General features: G+C 41.5%; 1 protein-coding gene across 3 annotated transcripts in view; it reads left to right on the forward strand.

The window, feature by feature from the left end:
* Positions 1-13566, forward strand: part of zufsp (zinc finger containing ubiquitin peptidase 1) — a 72385-nt gene that overhangs the window by 18469 nt on the left and 40350 nt on the right. For 2 of the 3 annotated variants that reach the window (XM_073485881.1, XM_073485879.1), the window contains exon 2: positions 12208-12759. In XM_073485881.1, the coding sequence (XP_073341982.1) occupies positions 12208-12759 (552 nt within the window). Of the gene's footprint in view, positions 1-12176; positions 12760-13566 lie in introns of all 3 variants that reach the window. The other variant, XM_073485880.1, reaches the window with a different exon arrangement.

The raw sequence follows: 13566 nt of genomic DNA on the forward strand, positions 1-13566 counted from the left end.
CATCTGCCCCCCCGATCTCACATTCCTTCATTCTGAAGCTGTCCTTCTGATTCACAAGGAAATAATCTATCCGTGAATGAACTTTATGTGCAGCTGAGTAGTGTGTGAAGTCCTTATCCAGAGGATGTAGGTATCTCCATATGTCTGCCATCCCCATCTCTTCCAGTGATATGTTTATAAATCTCGTTAACTGCCCTTTATTCCTTTTAGACTCGTCGTGTCCATATTATGATTCATAACAACATTAAAATCTTCCCCACATATTAAGATTCCCTCTGCTTCAACAGCTATGATGTCAAATAAGGATTTGAAGAAATCGCTCCTTCCTCCCCTAGTCCCCGTTGGTGGGCGAATGGGAAGTCCTCATCTCTAAGAAAGGGCCCCTTCCTAGACCTAGAACTAAACCCGGCTCACGGTGTTCCATAGTGTCTAGAAGTCCAACTCAAATAACCTGACCACTCCCAGTCGGTTCTTAATAGCTTTAAATAAAAATAAATAAATAAGCCTGATCAGATATTCCCACTGTGGATCCATTTCTCTGAATCAGTCATTTTAATCCAAGATGTGGACAAAGTCCCATAATCGTGTTGTTTGTCATTGTCCATACCTGTATTGTCTCAAGTCCTCGGTATTACCTCTTATTTATTCATTTTCCTTTCCCCAGCAAAGCCTCTTTAAGATCTCCATTGAAAATCTTCTAGTTTTTGTCTCACTCGGTGTGCTGTATCCCGGCTCCGTCCTTGCCTCGTTACTTGCTGCCACTCCGGCACTCCTCGCACCCTCCCGCCCGCTGCAGGTTCGGTGTCCTTGCCTGGCATATCCACGATGTAGCCTCTTTCCTCCATGTCTCATGCGGCTTCTCTGGCGCTCCCATACCGGTCACAGTTTTGGGGCGAGGGCTCTGTGTGCTCTTTGAATCTGAAGATGGCTGGAGTTCGGTGTTTAGCAGTTGGTCCAGGTATTTGGCAGCGGAGCTCCCTTCCCTGCCCTCTGGTATGCCGAAAACTTGGATATTGTTTCTCCTTAATCTCCCTTCAAGATCCGTCACTTTCTCTCTCAACCGGTCTGTCTGCTCCCACATCTCCGCGAGTACATCCTTCGCGTCCGCCTTCCACTCTTCCAGCTCCGCAATGCGCGTCTGGGCCTCGGCGATGTCAGTCTTTTGTGCCTGTAGTTCGCTGCTGGTCTCGTTTAGCTTGCTGTCAATTTCCTGTCGGAGGCTACGGATTTCTTCCTTCACCTCTTGTTTCAGTTTGACTTTAAGTGTAGTTAGCTCTTGTCGTAACTCTTGTTTAAGCTCTCTTATGTCCTTACTGATTGTGGCGAGTCCAGTCCGGAGCGTCTCTGCCTGGTCTTGACCGTCAGTTTTCTCCGCTGCACCTTCCTCATGTTCGCTAGCTCTAGCAGCACTAGCTACGCGCTCGGAGATTTCTTCCATTACGAGTTGTTTTTCAGCTTTGTTTGACTTTTCAATGTTTCTTCGGCTTCTTCGTGTGCTTCCTCCACTCATGCCTTGCTTTCGTCTGTCGAGTTACATTTATTTGTGGATTTTTTTAACCGCCTTGGGTGAGCTTGTTAACTCGGCATCTACACTCTCCGCCATGTTCCCGGAAGTCCTCTCAAATTGTTTTCTTAACTTCACTTCGCAATGCCGAAGCCTGCAAAACAGCACAAACTTGACCAGCCTCGGGATATGGCAGAAGATCCTGTTGACTTGAGTGAAGCTAACGCTATCGTCGGGCATGCTGCTAACGCTAAAAGCGTGTCACCTGAACTTTCATCTGAAGCGCTGCTTAAACACATTGCCACCGTCGTTGCCGAAGAAGACAGACGGACACAAACAATGCTCCAGCAAGTCTTCACCAGCTTTGAATCCAGACTGCAGGAAAAAGTTGACGGTATGGTGAAGCACATTGACGAGATTGCGGCGTCTACCGACTCCCTCGCTGCACGTCAGACCGAATATGAGTCCCGTGTCTCCGCCTTGGAAGACGACGTTACTGCGCTGAAGAGGAAACTGACTGCGATGGAGAAAGTAAATGCCGAACTGACAGCCAAAGTTACAGATTTGGAGGGTCGCTCCAGGCGAGACAATATTAGAATCTTGAATATCAAGGAGTCGATCGAAGGAAGTGATCCGGTTGGTTTCTATGAAGGATTCATTCCCAGGGTGCTGGAGCTACCGGTCCAATCCATCTCTATTGACCGCGCACATCGAAGTCTCGGGCCACCTTTGGAGGGTCGTCCTCGCCCTGTCATTGTCAGGATCCATCGTTCCAGAGATGTCACCATGATAATGTCTGCAGCAAGACGCAAAGGGACCATCTAGCATGACGGCCAGTCTATCCGCTTAGCTCCTGACATCCCTCCGTTGGTCCGGTCTGCTCGTAGAGCTTTCAACCCTGTCTGCACCGAGCTTATTAAGCGAAACATTCGTTTTCCAGATGAACTTTCCTGCGGTGCTGTCATTCAACGTAAACGGTGTACAGAAGTCATTCAAAGACCCAGAGGACGCAAAGACATTTATGGATAGTGACATGTGATTTGTCCTGTTATCTGCTTATCTTTGAACTGCTGGCAGCTGGTGAGTCAGACATTTAACTGTAGTGCCCTGCTCCCCACACACCACGTTTATTTATTTATTCATTTATTTTACATTTGCACATATTTTCAGGTACCTTTGTTCATTTGCTGTTATTTTTATTATTTATTATTGATTCTGGTTTATTGTTTTCCATGACTTAAGACTGCACTTTAGTTAGCCTTCTGAGCGGGCGGAGATGGCCACCTTTTGGTGATTATTTGATTAATTAAGTAAGTCTTTTCTTTTTCAAGCTAGTTTTAAGAAGTGTTTTTTGCCACCTCCTTGTGTTTTAGAAGTGATAGTTAAAGCTAGTTTATTTTCCTCTCTATGGGAGTTACAGACATGGGTGTTCTTGTCTTCTCCTTGTTTTGTGTTTCTATTTGTGTTGTTCCTTAGTTGTTGCAGGTCCAGAGGCTTTCCTTTCCCCCTCCCCTTCCCCAGTCCGAGATTTATCTCCATAGCCTTCAATTCCTCTGCCCTCCTTTTGCCTCAATTTTTATATTGTAATGGCTGATCGTCTCCAGTTGAAAGTCCCGAGTCTCAATGCAAGGGGTTTAAATAATCCAGTGAAAAGAGTTGCTATTTTAGACTTCCTTCGTAAACAAGGAGCCCATATTGCTATGCTACAAGAAACTCATATTGTCAGACGTGATGTGAATCGTTTATCTAACAGATTTTTCCGGATACTTGCTCATTCTTCTGCCACTAATAAAACCAAAGGAGTAGCAATTATTTGCCGGTGTAATTTGCGCTTTAAATTGCTGGATACGTGGTCTGACAATAAAGGCAGAATAGCTATCGCCAAAATTCATATAGAAAATACAGACATTGCACTTGTATCGCTCTATGCTCCTAATACCTTTGACTCACATTTCTATGAACAGATAACTAAAATTCTGTTAGATCTCTCAGACTTTAAGTTCAACATAGGTGCTGATTTCAACGCTGTAGTGGACCACTCTCTTGATAGATCTGGACAATCTGAAAACAAAGAACAAAAACAGAGCTCTGAAGTCTTACGCTCTTGGTCAAATAACATTGGTGTGGTGGATTTGTGGCGTATGGTAAATCCTACCTCCAGAGATTTTACTCATCTATCAGCAAGGCACAAGTCCTTTTCGCAAATTGATTTTATTTTTGCCTCTAGAGGTGTGTTTCAGAAAATTATGGAGGTTACTTTTTTGCCAGTTACTCTTTCTGATCATAAGGCAGTGGTTGCTCTTGCCTTGATCCGCTCCACCCCATTGCGGGCGCCTAAATGGCGTTTTAATACTACCTTACTCCGTGACGAGTCATTTAGAACTCAGTTTATGGCCCAACTTAGTGAATTCATTAATATAAACAAGGGCTCAGTTACTGACCCAAGAATACTCTGGGACGCTGTAAAAGGTTTTATTTGAAATAATGCTACACTGTATGCATCTAATCTAAGGAAGGCCCGTTCATCCAGATTGTCTGAGCTGGAGCGCAAACTCTCAACATTGGATAACTTATTACAACAAAATTTTGATGATCAGGTTGCATTACAGTATGACTAGGTGAAAAAAGACATTAACGCTATTCTCAAACGCCGCGCCGAGTTCTTCATACATAGAACACGCCAAACATATTATTTTAATGGAGCCAGACCCAGTCATTTACTCTCACTAAGGCTGAAGGCTAATGAACATTTCTCTGACATCACCTCCATTAGAGCAGATGACGGTCATATGTTAACAGAACCCTCCGAAATTAATGCTTCTTTCCGTAGTTTCTATGCTGACTTATATAGCTCAGAGGTTTCTCAAAATAAAGATGCATGCAACAAATTCTTGAGTTCATCCAATTACCCAGAATGACAGACGATGGTTCCCAAAGTTTAAACGCCCCTATTACTTTAATGGAGCTTAAGGCAACAGTTGATGATATGCACAGGGTTAAATCACCTGGTCTGGATGGGATCCCCCAAGAATTTTACACAACTTTCTGGCATAGTCTGGGCCCCTTACTTCTTGATATGATACAGGCCTCCTTGGAGAAAGGCTCCGTTTCCAGAGATGTGAATATAGCTGTCATTTCACTGTTGCTAAAAAAAGGTAAAGACCCTTCTGAATGTGCCAATTATAGACCTTTATCCCTTTTTAAATGCTGATATAAATTTTTTTGCTAAGCTCCTTGCACGTAGGCTCCAACCTTTTATGACAAAACTTATTAATTGTGACCAAACAGGATTCATTAGATCCGGGCAGCCATCAGATAATGTGAGGAGATTAATACATATCATACACAGGGCCTCCTCATTACCACTACCTTCAGCTGTCTTCTCATTAGATGCTATGAAAGCATTTGACCGTTTGGAGTGGCAGTATCTCTGTTCAGTACTGGAGGTTTTTGAGTTGGGGCCTCATTTCATACATATGATAAGAGTTTTATATACCAATCCAACAGCTATGGTACTGACAGGTAGAACTTGTTCCTCCTTGTTTAACATTGCAAGGGGTTCCAGTAGGGCTGGGTGATATGGACTAAAAGTCATATCTCGATATTTTTTAGCTGAATGGCGATACTCGATATCGATATTTTTTCTGTGATGTAATTGGGGTTTCCCCCAAAGGATTATAGCATATTAGATTCATTTTTTTCCAGAGGCAAACCCTTCAAAAAACAAACAAACAGTCAGTTATAAGTTTAAGCCACATGCCAGATGTCACACAGGCACCTTTATTAACAGAGGTCACTCTGCACAATATCAAAATGTATAAAACAAATTGAACAAAAAAACTGTCTCATATATGAAGTAAAAATGCTCCTTGAATAAAATAAAACAAATCCCTTTCCTGCATGACAAAAATATACAGTAATTAATTCAGTTCTGTAAATAATACAACACAAAGTTCTTCTTCCAGCTGTAAGAGAAGCTGCTGACAACTCTCTTACAGAGAGAAATGACTCGTGTGACGAGGGCATCATCCATACTGTGTCCTAAATAACACACACAATTGAAAAACACCTTTTAAAATCAATAATTATTTATTTATAAGTCAAGTCAAAGTTTAGTTGTAAAGCACATCTTAAAAACAGTCAACCAAACCAACCAAAGTGCTGTACAGTTATTAATTATTATCATTAATTATGAATTATTTGTGTATGATTACACAGTGATGGAATTTATTAGATACTATTATCCAAAGTGACATACAGAATACATAAACAACACTGTTACCATGACTATAATTGACACACATACACACACACACACACACACACACACACACACAGTGTTTTACTGAGCATTTTGCCTGTCATATATTTTCGTATTTCAATCATTTAATTCAATATTGCACTTACCAATGGCCAGATGAAGTCTGTGACCAAAACATTGCATCCTTGGCCACTTTGTCAGTTGCAGCGCTTTGACAACATTACTCCCGTTGTCCGTCGTCACAGCAACTAGTCCCGTTGGGTTGAGATTCCCGCTTTTTAGGGCCTCCTGCAGGGCTTCGGCAATATGCCCCCCTGTATGATCTTGCGAAAAGTAGCTGGTCTGAAGACATGCACTTTTCATCTCCCAGTCCTCCATGAAGTACACCGTCACACTCATGAAAGGTTCGCAGGTCCTGCTGTACCACATGTCGGTGGTCAGCGTGTGGTGAGACACTTGTCACTTGTTCTTTCGTAAGGCACACCAAGGGTGAATGAAGCTTGCATCAGGGTTTGTTTTGGGGCAGAAGGCTGGGGAGGCTTTGTGGCCTGAGTCGCAGCACGTATTTTGACACACTCCTCGTACTGCACTTTATGGCGCTGTTGTAAGTGGTGGAAGAGTTTTGAGCTTGAACCTTTAGTTGCAACAGGTTTTCAACATTCTTTACAGAAAACATTTTGCTGCTGGTCATCTGACACTTTAAAACCAAACCATCTCCAAATTATCGAGCCATTGTTCTTTCGTTTACTGACCAACTCCTCTTGTGTGGCGCACTCTGTCTCCATGTTGTCGCTGAGTGTAGGTGAGAGTGGAGGGGGGGAGGGCTTGTGGTCACAGAGTGAGGGAGGCGGAGCAGAAATGTTGTGTGTGTGTGTGTGTTGGGACACAGGGAGAGGGAGAGGAGAAATAGGTGCGAACTTGCGGCCCATGTATTGTCATTTTAACGCAAAATGAACTATATCGATACAAGCGATATTGTCCCGTGTTATATCTCATTTAGAAAAATATCGATATATATTAAAATACCGAGATATCGCCCAGCCCTAGGTTCCAGATAGGGATGCCCTTTGAGTCCACTTCTGTTTGCTCTCTCTCTGGAGCCTCTGGCTCAGACAATTCGAATGGCTAAAGGTATCAATCACTATGTGTGGGACCAAACATTACATATCTTTGTATGCGGATGATATCCTCTTGTTTTTAGGGAATGCTTAGCAGTCCCTACCAAATGTTCTGTATATTTTCCAATGTGTCAGTGATATATCTGGGTATAGAATAAATTGGACGAAGTCAGCTTTCTTACCTCTGAATGACAAAATGAGAAACATAGCTTTACCTGCGAATATACCAGTAGTCAACCAGTTTAAGTATCTGGGCATTAAGATTGGCTCATCATTACAGACCATTGTCAAAACCAACTATGAAGAAATCTTGCCCAACATTACCCGTGATCTTGATAAATGGTCTGCGCTGCCAAACTCTCTTAGGTCTCGTATATCTATTATTAAAATGAATGTGCTTCCCCGGATTAACTTTGTGAGTGCAATGCTGCCTTTACCACCTCCCCCGCGTTTTTGGGACAAGGTCCAGCAGATAATGTCTAACTTTGTCTGGAACGGTAAGTGCCCTCGTCTCGGATTATCCACAGCACAGAGAAATGGAGCTGACGGGGGACTGTCACTGCCTAACCCTAAGCTATATCACTGGGCCTTCACTCTGCGCCCTTTGATCAGCTGCTTCGACAAGAGAATGGAGTCTTCATGGCGTGCACTGGAAGAGAATATGGTTCTTCCATTGAAACTGAATGAAATCTTATTCCCTTATATTCCCATAAGAAAATCTCAAGTCCGCTTTGGGCCCTTTGTGTCTCACTTATTAGCAGTCTGGAGGGCGGCAGAAAAAATGTGTGGCATTTCATCTAATTGGAACCCTTATTTACCTATCCTTTATAATGATCGTTTGTTGATTGGTAAATCCCCAGTTAAGTTTGGTTAATGTCGCCAGTGGTATGACAAGGGGATTCATTCCCTTGGTGACATATTTGGAGACAGGGGCCTATACTCCTTTGAAGAACTCACATTCCGGTTTAATTTACAACATTCCACTTTTTATTTCTACCTGCAGCTAAGAACAGCCATGAAAACATATGGGGTACCATGGCAAGGTCCACTGGAGGAGCACTCTTTGATCAAGGTTTTACGTCAGGCCCGGGAATCAAGAAAAACTGTGTCTAAATTGTATCGCTATTTCCTGGAAAATTCATATGTTGCTCTGCCAGTGGATGCGTCTTGGCGGGCAGATATCCCTGACCTGAACCCTTACTTCAGCTGGGATGGTGTCTGGGATACAGTTAAACAGTCATCCAGAAATCCCAACCACCAACAGATCCATTTAAATTTCATTCACCGAACATACATGACGCCTTGTAAACTTTACAGTATGAAACTTAAAGATAACCCAAACTTTACACTATGTTTTCCGAGCACAGTAGGTACCTTTTTCCACATGATTTGGGAATGCCCAGGTTTTGCTAATTTTTTGAAAATGGTACAGGGAGGACTGTCCTCGTTGATGTCCATCCCTGTCCCACTGTCCCCATTTTATTAGGGCCCGAGCAGGAAACCTGCGAGGTCCCTATTGTTTTTCGAATGATTATTAGGGCCCGAGCACTGAGAGTGCGAGGCCCTATTGTATCTGTAGGCGGAATTCTTTTTCTTCCGCGACTTTCGGTGGCTCTTTGGCGGCTGCAACATACCACAAAACTCACAAACCTTGGAATATACGTCACACCTGGCAAAAATTTTTAAAATCTGTTGTCGTTGTGAATTTTGTTGTGGCGCTATAATCAAGGAAAGTGCGTTTTGGCTAATAACTCCCATATACTTTGTCGCACATTCAAAAACCTTATATCCACGCATTCAGTGAAGTCTGCTGAATCTCCCAATACAGGCCACGCCCATTTCCGTGTACTGTTTTTTTTTTTTGCAAATCGCAAAAATGTGGCAAACCTACTTTTAGAACTCCTCCCAGGCAATTTCACCAATTTGCACCAAACTGGCACACAGCATCTGTGAACCCTCCTGACAAAAAGTTATTAAAAGAATTTTCATATTCCAAAGAATACTCAAGTTATTGAATAGCAACTTCCTGTAGATTTGCATCAAAACAGGAAGTGATGCATATCTGCACATTGGTTTGTCTGAATGACATGAAACTCAGGTTATTACTTCCCCATGTGCCCCTAAGGCTCTGTGTAAAATTTTGGGCAATGACCACTAGGTGGTGCTCTTTAAATTGAAGTATTTTATATCTCCACATCGGTTGGTCGGATTAACACAAAACTTGGTAGAATTATTGTCAATGCCCTCCTGAGGATATCTGTTCAAGGTTTTACCGATCCGCCACTAGGTGGCGGTCTGGTGGCAGTGTTATTTAATATTTGCCACTGTGCCCACACCATAACACTTATGGATATGAAATTGATAGGGTGAGTATAGACTGGCCCCTGTAACTCACACACCAAAAATGACCAGCAGGTGGCGCTATTATCAACACAAAACCGCTTTTGGCTTATAACTCCCACATAATATGGAGCACAGTTTTAAACCTTAGATCTACGTGTTCCCTGCATAAAGCTGAATTGTGTGATGTAGGCCACGCCCACTTTTGCGCTAAATTTCCATTCGCAAATTCACGAAATGTTGCAAACCTACTTTTTCAAACTCCTCCCAGGCAATTTCTCCGATTTTCACGAAATTTTGCACACAGCATCTGTGGATGCTCCTGACAAAAAGTTATCAAAACAATTTTGATAGTCCAAAAAATGCCGAAAATATAAAATAACAATTTCCTGCACATTGTGGTCAAACAGACAGTCTTGCATATCTTGACAAAATACAGTCTGATTAACACACGGACAGTTAAGACACGCATACACAACAATCGGCTAATGGTGCCGGATAAGCGACAAGCCCCGACAGCAGCATGCCCCGACAGGTGTGGACTGCGAGCGCCCGTTCATCACTGCTTGCAGTTTTACTTTTTAAATGATCTCTCTCAGCTGAAACTACAAAAATCCCAAAAGCGTGTGTTTCTGGCTGGCCTGACAGCAGCTAAAAAGATGGTTGCAACCAGGTGGAAACCTCCTCATACACTAACTCGGCGTCAGTGGCTGCCTATTTTCATAGATGTTGCGCATCTGGAACTATCTACAGCACGCATCCATGGGGCAAAGGAGGAAGTGATAATGTGCTGTGCTCAGACAGTGGAGGATCTCAAAGGCCTTTTGATATGAGGCCCCTCTTCATCCCCCTCCCCCTCTGGTCCTGTTTTCTTTGGTTAATGTTCCCTGTTGGGTTTCGTATGATGTCCTTTACAAATTATTAATGGCATCTAACAGTTTGGTAAATTTAGCTAGGTTGTAAGACTTTCAACATCAGTAGCACTTTATCTCTTTGCTTACGTAGAATTTTGCCTGATTTATTTCCCTTTTACTTGTATTTATTTTAATGTTCATTTTTATGTTTAATTAATTATATAATTATTTTATTCTTATTTTATATTTTTATTTATTATTATTATTTTATATTATTATTATTACTATATATATATAATATATATATATATATATATTTTTATTTTTATTTTTTCCATTTATATTTTATTTGTCGCCTCATTCAATATCCCTTACTGTAACTACTTGTTTGTATGTAGGCCTATATATGTCTGTGTGTATTATTATATGTGTCGCCTAAGTTATGTGGGAAAGTATGTACATACTCCTTCTGGTAAATGTTGAATATATTTTTAATTTACTTCATGTGCACTCTTTTTAGAGGCTGGTTATCCTTCCTATATTCTGCTGACCTTTTGTGTTGTTTAGTGTTCTAACATTTTTGACTGCTACTGTGCTGTTGAATGTATAAAGATGCTTTTCAAATTCTAATAAAACATTTGATCACAAAAAAAAAAGATCTTTTCTGATTGGAGCTAAATTCATTGAAACGGTTCAAAAGTTGAATAAAGCTGCAGCATGATACTTACAGCCAGCTTGTTAGAGAATTAATGGGTTAGTAGAGAGCAGTGGTGGAATGTAACTAAGTACATTTACTCAACTACTGTACTTTAGTACAATGTGCAGGTACTTGTACATTACTTGAGTATTTCAGTGGAATTTTCTGCTACTCTTGCCACTCTACTACACTTCAGAGGGAAATATTGTACTTTTTACTCCTGCATTTATTTCTCAGCTTCTGGTTACTTTTCAGATCAGTGCACATCCACATAGAAAAGGTCTTTTTTCATTTTAGCTTAAACACTCTGTATATCAGCAGTCGTTGGATTTTTCCCTTCTTTAGTCTCAGTTTCAAAAATCATCATCACATCGGTCCAGCTCTACACAATGCATCTTACATCAGGTATCATTGGACAGGAGCCAGGTGTGCTGCAGGCAGTTCAGAGATCATAATACATAAAAACAAAAGATGATATAATTACGGATTACGTCCATCACATAAGGCTCTAGTGTTCACAGCCTGAGGCTTTGTTCAGTGTATTTTCGTGTGTCCAGGTCGGACTTCAAGAAGGATTTGAAGACTGTAAAAAGAAATAAGATCAATAACATACATTTACTTGACCAACATTTTACCAGCAAAAAGGCCAAATGAATTCAGTGTGTCCCCCAACATCTATATCACTATATAAATGATTCCAAAAGCAAATGAAGAAGGTTTACTTATTGTGCCCCTTTGGACCATTTCCCTTCTATGTTTATGATCAGTTTTTGTACCAATGAAAGGTTCTGAATAATGTCTGATTGTGTAGTTAGGGTTAGTGTTAATAATGTCCCTGCTTGCAGATGACAGCGGAGTTTTAATACCTGACGGAACCAAAGACTGTAGCAGCTGTCGGAGTGCAGGAATCTTATATGCTGATAAGAATTCATTTTAAGTAAACACATGACCCTCCTCACACTGTCAGTAATCTGCCATTATTAACACATTTCCTCAGAAACATTTGCATTTGAAGCATATACCCTGGTTACTGCAAACGTAGCATTTATGAGGGGAAAAATGGAAACTCCACCCTCACTTCACGATCCCACAGAGACGCAGTAACATGCACCACTGGTGAGGACACACACACCTGACAGCTTCTCATATTCTTCTGTGCTTCTAATGATTCCCAGCTGTGAACCCACAGAGAGCTGATTGATTGCACACAAACTCAAATGCAGCGCCTCAGCTGCCTTGATTGTGTAAAGTACATGACACAATGAACTGAAGTACTGATTTAAACTGGTCATGTGTGACTCATTGTCATGAGGCAAAGGCTGAAGAAACATTTGGTGACAACTTTCTGTCCCTGACACTTTTCTGTACTTTGTTCCTCTGCCACTGTTCTGTTGATATGCAGGAAAGTAAAGTGACTGTCTCTGTGCCTGCAGCCATGTTGACCTGTGACATCTGTGGTGAGGACATCATGTTTGAGGAGGACATGAAGACACATCTCCTTCTGAGCCACCTGGAAAATGACATGCATTGTCCGCTCTGTTCACTGTCTGGAGTGTCCTACGATGAACTCTGCTTCCACATCAGCTCTGCACATCCAGACGAACAGGATCAGGCTTGCCTGACATCGGCGTCAGGCTGCTCTGCTGAAACACACAGCGCTGTAATGGAGAGTGAGGAGGGCCGTACAGCCCCACAGCTACTGTTAACTCAGTCCTGCACAGCTGGGGACACCTGTGATGGAGCTGGTGCAGTAACACCCACCGCTGCCTCTGGTGTCACCACAGACGCAGTGCCAGATACACTGAGTAGAACACCTGAGAGTGGAGGTTCATCACCTGGAGAGACATTACCCACCACTTCAACACTGATAACACAGAGCGCTAAAACAAGACTGGAGTCAGTCCGGCTCTGTGATCAGGACAATAATGGGATGAAATCTGAGCATAGCAAAGCCAAACAGAAGCGTCTCTCTTCTCCAAGAAAAGGTGATTCAACTTTTTCAAACTTTTTTTCTAGGAATGCACGACATAGATTTTTTTCAGCCGATAGCAATAGCTAAAAATTACCTGCTTCTCATAGCCACAGCGATAAGATAACTGCTCATTTCACATTTTTGCACTTTAAAAAGAAGTTCCTAACCTGTGGTTTGTGCTCACCTGAGGGTGAGAAAGACACGAAACATGTAAGACAAGAAACGTTGACATCAGCGACAACACGTTTGTCTCTATGGTCTACACTGTGGGGCTGCCAAGCAGCAGTATCACAGTTTGTAAATGAAAGCAACCTGGCTTCATAACATCAGCTCTATTTATCAGCTAGAACTTCACAGATACCATAAATAGCAAATATTCTGAATCATTTTTTTTTTTTTAACACATTTTTTTATTGTGATTTTCTCATTGATTTAAACATTGACATTCAAACATGGACATTTTAACACATTATACCCCGGTCTGGCAAAATAAATAAATAAATAAATAAAAATAAATAATAATAACAATAATAATAATAATGGTAATAATAATGTAGATGAATAATAATTAAATAAAACAATAATAAATTCCAATAGGATCACAGCAGTGCATAAGTTACAGAACTTGTACAATTAATCACAATTCAAGGTTGTGAGTTTCCAGAAAGTCTATATAAGGTCTCCATAAACTAGCAAAATTCTTTTTCTTTTTTACAATATATGTTAGTCTCTCCAAAGCGAGACAGGACATCAGTTCTTTTGTCCACATTCCAATAGAAGGTGCGTCCATATTTTTCCACAATAGTGCGATTATCCTCCT

Source organism: Pagrus major, chromosome 17, assembly GCF_040436345.1.
Source record: "Pagrus major chromosome 17, Pma_NU_1.0".
Taxonomy (NCBI): Eukaryota; Metazoa; Chordata; class Actinopteri; order Spariformes; family Sparidae; genus Pagrus; species Pagrus major.